The sequence below is a fragment of the Nanorana parkeri genome, unplaced genomic scaffold, assembly GCF_000935625.1.
Source record: "Nanorana parkeri isolate BGI_ZX_2015 unplaced genomic scaffold, ASM93562v1 scaffold412, whole genome shotgun sequence".
NCBI lineage: Eukaryota > Metazoa > Chordata > Amphibia > Anura > Dicroglossidae > Nanorana > Nanorana parkeri.
The window spans coordinates 868990-879890 of NW_017306680.1; the positions used below are offsets into that span (position 1 = coordinate 868990).

Consider the following 10901-nt stretch of genomic DNA (forward strand, 5'->3'; position numbering starts at 1 on the left):
TTTGACAAAGCAGCAAGTATTTTCGAGACTGAAAGCACACATCTCAAGTAGAAAGCATAAGAGGAGCAAAATAAGCATTCTTTCTTTCTTCATATATTTTTAAATTACTCTTTAATTCTTAATATTTTTGCTCACATATAGTTCAGCTTCATTTTTTTGTGTTATTTTATGTGCAGTTTACAATGTAAACATGTAATAGGCATTTTACGCTATGGTATTTAATGGCAAGTATATTTTACATGTTTGAACTTCATATTGAATTTCCAATAACTTTTATCATTTGTGATCAATGTAAATGTGTCTAGAAGTTATTTTTAGTCACATTTTGCAAACTTTGTATGCCATATATAAGGCTGATAGATCATCAGGTTTAGCAGTTTTGACCTGAGTGGAAAAAGATTGAGAACTGCTAGTTTACACAGCTGCTGTATATCGGCTTCAGCTACATACTATACACAACATAAAACACTGGGCCAAATAAACTAAGATTGGTGGTTGTTGAGGAATGCCAATTAGCGCACGTAACATCTTATTTTGGTTCATTGCATGTCTAGTAATTTATTATGTTGAAGCACATATGGTTTATTTGGCTCATAGTAGAATGTGTATCTGACCGGCCTTACTGCATACCTTAATTGCACCAAATATTGACAAACTAATTTTCGGAACCATTACTTAATTGCTCACAGTTGCATCCTTCTTTTTAAATCCTTGAAATGTATCTATTTGGCGCATCCAAAAAAAGAGCAGGTTTTCTTGCACTGTTGCACTGGCAATAATTTATCTGGCCCATTTGCCTCTAAGCAAGTTCTTTTTTATTGTTTTGAATAGAGTAGGGAAGGGTTAGACCCACCATCAAGTTTTTATTGCTGTCTATGTTCCTATTGGGCAGATTCACCCCTCTATTTGCACTGGTTAGCAATGTCACTGAGAAAATGATGGAAAATCCAACATTTTAGAGCTTGCCCCGAGAACAATAGGTAAAGGGAAATCTTCCAATCTTCCAATGGGAACACCTTTTTTGGGGACAACTGTCTAAGAGGGGAAATGCCTTCAAGTGACACTAAACTCTGGATTTAAATCTTAAAAATGCATTCAAGTACCTTATTTATTAACATATATGTCACTTATTCGTGCACCACTCATCTGTAGATCCTCAAATCATCTCTGAATTCATGCTGACACTGTCCCTTCTTCAACTCTGATCTCACTCCTGTGATGGCCTATAATTTCACTACAAATTAGTAAATTAAACATGAGATTGTAGTCCACCACAGGAGTGAGCTTGGAGTGGTGGCTACTTTACAACACACACAGGGACCAGGGGGGACAAAAGTAGCCCCATTTCCAGAAGGAAGGAGAGTGTCAGCACCAATTCAGAGATGATTTAAGGATCTACTACAGCCAAGTGATACACAAATAAGATACATTTTTGTTAATAGTGAATGTATTTGAATGCATTTTTGAGATTTAACTCCTGAGTTTAGTGCCACTTAAAGTTTTAAAGGGATTTAACCCTTCCATACTCTATCCAAAACCTAAAAATAAAAAATAGTACACATATTTGGTTCCATTTAAAAATTGTTTTTCTAATGTTTATAAAAAGGGTTGTACACACAGCAACACACTTATTCACGTAGTTCATATACACTTTAGAAAATAGATTTTACATGTTTCTTTAGCTGATTTTAGTATAATTTCATATACTGTATGCCTGTTATTATATCAGTATGGAACAGTGATTTTGCCAATTAATCAAAGACTGTGAAAATGCAGAAAAGATTAGCCATTATATAGTAACAGGTGTGATTATAACTAAAAGTACAAATGCAGCTAGCTGTAACTGTAAATTGTAATACTGCATAGAATCCTAAAGATTGGATTTCTCCATCTGAGTAAACTGCAGAATTTCATCTTGAATGAACAAGGTTCCCAGGAAAGAATTAATGCAGCTTTTGCCATCGAACAGATCAGTGCTGTCACTTTTGCCCTAATGGATCTTCCACTGGGAAAAGCAGGGCAATTTGATGCTGCTAAACAAGGTCTGCCAGAGAAAGATGGCTGTGCTCACTACTGGTGTTACAAACATGCACTGTGTGTGGTCACAAACACACAGAGGTCACAATTACAGTAGATAACTACATCCTGCACCTTCCTTTGCAGCTAATATGGAACCATTTGCTTTGGGTGGACTTTAGAAAGGAGCTTACGTACTAAAGCATCTATACGACAAAATGACTGTTTCTTGCTTTTCTGTCAAGCCCATATAATGGATTCTAGGTAGACGGCAACATCTTTGTACTTAAATAGTTCATTATTTGCTTTCATACATATCTCTGGCATGTGGAATGTAAATACACAATTTTATGATGAATATGTAAAGATAATAGAGTAGGTCATATTTCTGTCAAAACCAACCCTGGCCTGCTGTGAAAGGTCTTCATAACACTTATAAATAATACCTTTATGGGAAAAATGTCAACCCATACTAATAGGCATTCAACAACATTTACAGGCAAAACGTGCACGTATATAATGAAATAATGTTGATAACCTGTAGTCTGTATATTGTTTAGGCTTTTGTAACTGCATAGTATCATCAAGTGACAAACTTTTAACATGAAAAAGCTTGGATTTTTGGCACAGATAACAATAACTGCTTAATATGTTATACAATGGTCCCAACTTCCACCTGGTTGAGAAGTGGAAAATTGTATATTCTGTTGGTTTAATTAGGCCCTGGAAATTTGAAAGTTGCTACTGGAAGATATACTGGCTAGACAGCCATTAAAGCAAACTGTTTCTTAGTTTGTAATAGTTACAAAGAAGGAGATTCCACATGCAATGCAAAACGTAATTCCCTTTTAATTCCTCAGTGTTTACTGCACAGAAATGTCACAAAGTGGATTCTTTTATGAAGGGCCAAACTCTATCTTTGTTGCGGTAGACTTTCAGCTTTTCAAATCCATCAAGCTGTTTTAATTCTACGAAACCATATGCTCAGGTAATAAAATCAGATCTCCATTCTATATAATTAAGTGAGGTAGAAGATAAATCATGTGAACTCCTGTTTCCAGGTAACAAAACCAAACAGCAGAGATAGGACATATTCATTGTTTTTGTTTCCTTTATCAGTTTTTGTCAGACACAGCCACAGTCTTTAGCTGAGACCTCTTTGATAGTATGGTAATGATTTTTGGAGTCCAAAAAAGAAATATCGTCATCGTATGCAAGAGGGCGGCAACAAGGTCTTGCTCTCACTTTCTCTTTTTTTATTTTCTTTTTGCCTCGAATGCTTTGTAAAGAGAGGTCGTAGTTGCGCACAGCAGCGTCGCATGTGCCGCTGCAATAGCGGAACAGGACTGTCTCGTCTGATATATATCCCAGCCCCAACTCGCTGACTCTCACTTCCAGCTCCTTTATGGTGCATGGCTGTTTTCGTACACGTGCTCTCTTCATCCTGGGTACATTTTTCGGGTCGTCTCCAGAATGTAAGGACTGGCTGTACCTTTCGACCAAAGTCGATACAAGCTCTCGTATCTCCCCTTGAGTGTAGCTTTCGAAAAGAGCAGTGTCTGAAAAGAAATGACACAATAAATAATAAGTAATTTCACTGTCATAAAAAAATGACACCTTTTTATGTCAAATTGTAAAACTTGCTAACTTCTCTATCACAGCTTCATCATTGTATATAATGCAATAGGACACGATCTATTACTGATTCAGCAAATGTACATTTCTGGACATATTTCCCACACTCCCCAGGTACATTTTCTTGTACTTGTTCTGTGACCAAGTCTTGTTAAAGTAGAACTTCAGCCAAAATATATTTAAGAGTGGAGAAAGGTCTCTGTCACTAGTACAGAGTCACAAACAGCAATAACACTTGCCAGAGCACTTAACCTAACCCTTCCCCACCCAATCTGGCACTAAAAGGATTGGCTAGTATTCAACTGTAACAGTATAAAAAGTAACAGATATAAAAAAAAGAGTTATGTTGGTGGAGCACTGGCTCAGGATGTCGTTAGATATTTAGGTCTGTTGATATTTTAGTTAAGGGGCTGCTCTTTAAAGCAGAACTCTTAACCCTTGCAGTTAAGCGACCTCCACATGGCAAGGGTTAAGGACTTGTTTAAGTCTAGGTTAAAAAAGTTATACTCACCTAATGCTCGGAGCTGGCCGGCTCTTAGGCTGGTCAATTCTGCCTCACTCCCCTCCGCTGCAGGGAGGGGTCCTCGAGTCATCACGTTCTATACAGTGTATAGGATGTGAGGACACAGAGGGACACATCATCACTGCAGCAGAGGAGGAGACAGATTGGAGAAAGTGCTGTCACAGCCAGCTGATCTCCAAGGTTCAGGTGAGTCTATTTTTTTTTAACCTAAACACAAACGAGCACTTAACCCTTGCAGTGCTGGGGTAGCCCCACTGCCAGGGTTAAGAATTTTTCCCCAGAGTTCTTCTTTAAGATCCGATGGGTCCAAAGAGGAGGTCCCGAGAGTGACAGCAATACGTTTGGTAGCGTCAACCAGATGTATGGTTGAGAGTCCAGCGCAATTTTTATTCGTCAAGAGAGAAAAACCATAGCCAATGCATTTCTGGAACTTAGCCAATCTTCCTTCTGTTGGTTATGTGTTTAGATGAATCACTGAGATCTTGAGGAATGCTGAATTAAGTTTTACTTGCTTAGAAGGACGTTACATCAGAATACAGAATTTACAGCATATATATAGACCTTCCTGTATAAACTGTATATCATAGACAAACATGCACACAAAGACTAGCATAGACCAGCATTGCACCACAGCACCATCTAGTGCTCAAAAAACATAACAGTACATTAGAATGTCGGTAATGCAATCAGTCCATATCAGCATAAACTGTTGTATTTCCAACACCTTCATCAGGACTTATGAAGGCGAGGTTTGGAAGAAAACTGAACTGAGAGTGGATATTTTGGAGTTGATTTCTCTAGCTTTAATTAAGGGCCTGCTCTAATGAAGAGGCATTGGTTAAGCCCCTAAAATGCAGTGGGTTTTTTTTCTTTTTTTTTTGCTCTTATGATGATGAAAGGTTAAATTGGACTCTCAGTCATATGTCTGGTGCTCTCTTCACTCTACCAAGCAAGTATGTGGTTCTATAAAAAAGAAAATAATAGCTCAATGTCATAACACATATAAAGTAAGTTACTTTTTGGCATTTGAAACACCACTTTTTAAAAATGCCAACTTAAATTGGCCAAATAGCATAAATAGGTGAAAATTATTATTTTATTATTAAAAAGATTTCTGTGCACTTGATGAAATTGTTTTTAGAGCTTTGCTAATTATTAAAATAATAATATTGCATGGAGCCAGTTTCTATCAAAAACATAGAGGGTTATTTACTAAGCTGCTGAAGGCAGCCGAGTGAATAACCGAGCCGAACGGCGTTCGGCTATTCACTTCAGCTCAGTATGGCTGATTTCAGCCGTACATCGGCTAAAATCAGGCGTACATAGGCTGCCTTCGGTCAGCTGAACATGCTGAATAATAGGAGGGACCTCTATTTAAAAAGAAAGAAAAAAATCACAGCGGTTCCCCCCAAAAGTCATACCAGACCCTTTAGGTCTGGTAGGAATTTTAAGGGACTCAACTTAAAATGTAAAAAAAAAGTGTGTGGGTTTCCTTGCAAAGTCATACCAGGCCCTGAAGGTCTGGTAGGAATTTTAACCTCACCCCCAAAAATGGGGAAAAGAAAGACGTGGGGTTCCCCCTAAAATACCCAACCAGACCCTTGATGGGCCTCTTCCCCACAAGCCCTGGGGTGTTGGTTGTGGGGTGTGGGCTTATTCACAACAGTGTACCCCTTTAAAAAAGGGGCACCCAGATGTGCCCCCCCTTGTGAATGAGTTAAGGGTACTTGTACCCTTACCAATTCACTAAAGGGTTAAAATAGAATTGAAAAACAGAGGCCAGACTTTAATCAAAAATCCTTTAATTGAAAGAAATACACAACAAAGGATTTTTGACAAGTCCTTTAATAAAACAAATCCTCAAAAAATTGATCCACCAACGTAATCCTAAGGTCAATCATGATGTCCAGCGTTGTCCATGACGGCAACTTGGCGGAAAAAAAAAAAAATAGTAAATAAATAAAATATAATAGTAGAAAAAAACCTGACCTGACCGCACGCGATGAACTCCCGCCGCAGAATGAAGAATCTGACAGATGCTGGCAAAATATAAACAATTGGGCGGAGCAAGTGTTGACATCACTTCTAACTCCGCCCAACCGTTTACATTTGACCGACACCTACCAGAGTCTTCCGGCAGGTCCCGGACAAAGGAAAACAACTGGGCGGAGCCGGCCGAGACATCATGGCCGGCTCCGCCCAGTTGTCATGTAATGACAGCTCAGTGTCCTCAAATAACTTGCCCAGTTGTTGTTTAATGGTCATATGGGGACTCTGATCTGTCATGACAGTACAACAACTGGGCGGAGCCAGCCGTGACATAATGGCTGGCTGCGCCCAGCTGTTGTCTTTTGTGGGGAGAACGGTTGGCTTTGGCCGACCTTTCTCCCTGCTTAGACTGTCAATACGGCTCAGCCAAGCCGAAGCATATGCGTTCAGCTCCGCTGAGCCGTACACCTGCTTTCGGCTGCTGTACGGGCTATAGTGAATAGCCTGTACAGCAGCCCTTCAGTTCGAAGTGAGCCGAAAAAAGCAAAAAAAATTGTACTGATTCTATCGATCCAATTTCTACCACACCATACCAGAGGGCTGTAGCTCTAATATAATTGGAAAAATTGGGGATATGATAATAGTGTGGGGAACGTGGCATGGTGCTAAGAAGTGTTTTTGTGCATCACAAACTGTGCCACTAAGCTGTAGTGCAATTGGTTATTTTTTACCTACCCATACTTGAGGGTTTTAGCTTTACTTTTGTAGGAAGATACTTGCCTGTGGCTATTCACTCTGTATTTAGTTCTGTTGCAACTGCTACTGATGCTGGTCAAAGCAGGCCCAGTACGGCTTGATAAATACACGTGTTGCTTCTAAACACTACAGAAAAAATGCTTTTTTAGCTGATACTAATCAAATAAAAACAGATTGGGGTGTTGCTGTAAAGCAGAGCTAGTTGGAAATAATACTAATTTCACAGCCAAAAGTCAGTGAGGTTGAAGTTGTATTTTTTTTAAATTGGCAGCACCCTGCTTCTAATACTATTTCTTTGAAAATATCTTACCCTGCAGTCCCCCAAGAGGTCACAATGGTCCAACAGACTTTGCCTTTCCCATTGACTTCAGTGTTATTCACCTCAAAATTTCCTTTTGGTGAATTTTTTGATAGATTTGCTGGAATCGGGGCGAATTGTATTCATTCGTTGCCGATGATTATACTCCAATTACAGTACCAGACCTCTGTGGACAAGAATATACACCGTTTCCTTGGTTGACTACCCTGAGCTTTTTGATAAATATTTTAATATAATATTATTGGGGATTATAATAATTACATCCACCTGTTTTTAAATATGCTAAAACAGAACAAACAATGTTTCTTAAAAGCGCTCAAGTAACAGCATGAAAAAAAATCAATTTTTTTACCAGTTGAAATCAACATCTAGCTTTACAATCTACAGAATGGTCAGTTATATGCCCAGACCTTTCTTTTTATTTACTTTTCCTCTTTTCTTGGGCTGTTTTATAGTTTAAAGAAAATAACATAAAAGGTTTTCATAATTGTGTAAGAATTTGTGTATTATATGTGACTAAGTGTAAGGCTGCCTGCCAACGAAGGCTTTTCTACCAATTTAGACACTATATGGCTGATTTACTAAAGGATACATAGAGAAGTTTGACTGCGCAAGGGAATTTTCACTTAGCTTAGTAAATTAGTTGATGCCGTGTTGACTTTTATCATCCATGTGCAAGCAAAAATCCTGTTTTTTTTAAATTTTCCTATGATTGGGTAGTGTTTGCAAAGTGACTTTATATCACATTCACTAAGTAAAGTGACAATCCCCTTGCACAGTCAAAATTCACCTTGCAAACTGAACAGGCTTTACTCTTTTGGTAAATCAGCCACTATGGCCATTACTGCAATGCACTTCATTTAAAGCAACCACCTTTAAGGTTTGCTCTGCAATACAGTTAATGTATATTATATATATATATATATACACACACACTATATTACCAAAAGTATTGGGACGCCTGCCTTTACACGCACATGAACTTTAATGGCATCCCAGTCTTAGTCCGTAGGGTTCAATATTGAGTTGGCCCACCCTTTGCAGTTATAACAGCTTCAACTCTCCTGGGAAGACTGTCCACACGGTTTAGGAGTGTGTCTATGGGAATGTTTGACCATTCTTCCAGAAGCGCATTTGTGTGGTCAGGTACTGATGTTGGACGAGAAGGCCTGGCTCGCAGTCTCCGCTCTAATTTATCCCAAAGGTGTTCTATCAGGTTGAGGTCAGGACTTTGTGCAGGCCAGTCAAGTTCCTTCACCCCAAACTCGCTCATCCATGTCTTTATAGACCTTGCTTTGTGCACTGGTGCGCAGTCATGTTGGAACAGGAAGGGGCCATCCCCAAACTGTTCCCACAAAGTTGGGAGCATGAAATTGTCCAAAATGTCTTGGTATGCTGCTGCCTTAAGAGTTCCCTTCACTGGAACTAAGGGGCCAAGCCAATCCCTGAAAAACAACCCCACACCATAATCCCCCCTCCACCAAACTTGACACTTGGCACAGTGGTCATGCAAGTACCGTTCTCGTGGCAACCGCCAAACCCAGACACGTCCATCGGATTGCCAGACAGAAAAGCATGATTCGTCACTCCAGAGAAGACATCTCCACTTCTCTAGAGTCCAGTGGCGGCGTGCTTTACACCACTGCATCCGATGCTTTGCATTGTACTTGGTGATGTAAGGCTTGGATACAGCTGCTCGGCCATGGAAACCCATTCCATGAAGCTCTCTACATACTGTTGTTTATACTGTGGGGGTGGAGTAGAATGTAGGGAGCATTGAAGGAATGCCACTTAAAGAAGAACTCCAGGAGAAAAATGTTATTAACCATTGCAGTGCGGTATTAAAAAAAAAAAATGCTCACCAGACCATCCAAGCCGACTCCATGCTTCTGTGATCACTGAAGCGTGTCTCCTCCTCTGCTGCACAGATTTACAGCTCTATGCACAGTGTATAGAGCGTGATGACACCAGGATCCTTAGACCACTGCAGCAGAGGGAGAGAGACATTCTAGACACTGGTTTAAGAACAAACTGGCTCGGATGGTGTGGTGAATATAACTTTTTTAACACCTAGACATTAATAAGCACTTAAACCTTGCTGTATGGGGTAGCCCCACTGCAAGGGTTAATCATTTTTTCCTGGAGTTCTTCTATAAACAATTCATTTCCTAAGGTACACTTACAGAGCAATGACGTGCACACAAAACTCCTTTTTTGAGTTAATTACTATCAAACGCTCAGAGCAATAACACTGCCCTGAGATTCACTTTTCCATTTTGTATATATTATAATTAAGTTAAGTCCTTACCCTGTACTATAATGATTCCCTATAAATTTTAATCATCGTTTTTTCTGATGCCACACACAAACCATCTGCATAACAGAGTTGCTTTATATAACTTCTCTCTACAACTCACACTATTACTTACTGTAATTCCTTAATTTAACCTCTACCATTGCTCAATGTTACAGATCCTTATAACTCAGGTTATTACCCTTTTTAGTAGACCACTATGTCTCTCGGTGTCAACTTAACACCTCAATATGCAGATCCTACAAACATTTTATACCTGCGTCATAAAAATACTGAATGTATTATCCGGGACATATGCAGATCTGCTGCATAAAAAAATATTAGCTTTCATTTATTACTCCCAGGTGTAAAACGAAATTGGATTGTAAAGTGACATCTGGGAATCAAACTATTGCAGCAAAGAACTATGTGAAGTATTTAACCCTGTACGTTCTTTTGGGTGGCTTAACATTCTCTTAATTCTTCTGGCGAGAAATTTGAGAAGTAAACTGTTGTGGTTATCAATGCCTAAGAAAGGGTTAAGGGCCTGTATGTCAATGAAAGGGGTATGATACCTTTGATCAAAGAAACACTGTTTCCTGCAATGCAGGAGAACATTCCCAATGTTCTTTAAATTAAAACCACCAGATAGAGCCTTGGGAGCAGATAGATGTAGACCAAGTGGTTGTTTGTAAGGAGACTCGTCATTTGATGTGGTCCTTTACTACCTGACTGCTTGTATAATATTTTCTCAGCATATTGGGTTACTACACTTTGAAAATACTCGTAAAACACTTCTGATAATCAAAATCAGCAACTAGTAGTGATCAAATCAATGAAAAAACCAGATTCAATTCAAAAACTATGATCTATTGCATTTTGTCATGAATATAGGCATTGAGATTTGTCCAGTCTTGGAGAATCATACATTTTATGAATCGCGGTTGCCTGGATTCTTAGGCTGTGTAATTTTCTGCAGATCAGGCAAAAAAACATTCAAATATTTGGGCAAATCAAAAATCAGTGAATCTCTGATACTCTCAATTTGGTCATCACTAACAGCAATGCCCAACACCATTAAAAGTCAGCACAGAACAGGAAGATGTCCTCAGTGAGATTTCCCTTTACTTACTGTAGTTACGAGTACGAGTTAACATACACATTTTCAAATTTTGCTCAAATTCTTTGTTGACAGATTTTGGTACTAAGTTACTAACCCATGTCCTGCGCATACTTGACTTTGCTCAGCATCCATAAGGGAAAGAAATTAGCATATGTGATTTAAACCGTGCTTAAATTCTGTGTATTTTAGCAGTGATGAACATTCCTCTTTGCCTCCTCCCCCCTTTTGTTCCTTAAGTTTAATCACA

The 10901-nt window shown here is 39.0% G+C and overlaps 1 protein-coding gene across 1 annotated transcript in view; it reads right to left on the reverse strand.

Annotated features, from left to right (window-relative positions):
* Nucleotides 1-3141: 3141 nt before the first annotated feature.
* NRTN (neurturin) overlaps nucleotides 3142-10901 on the reverse strand; it is a 140439-nt gene continuing 132679 nt past the window's right edge. The window contains exon 3 of the mRNA XM_018559696.1: nucleotides 3142-3575. Within this exon, the coding sequence (XP_018415198.1) occupies nucleotides 3142-3575 (434 nt within the window). The remainder of the gene's footprint in view (nucleotides 3576-10901) is intronic.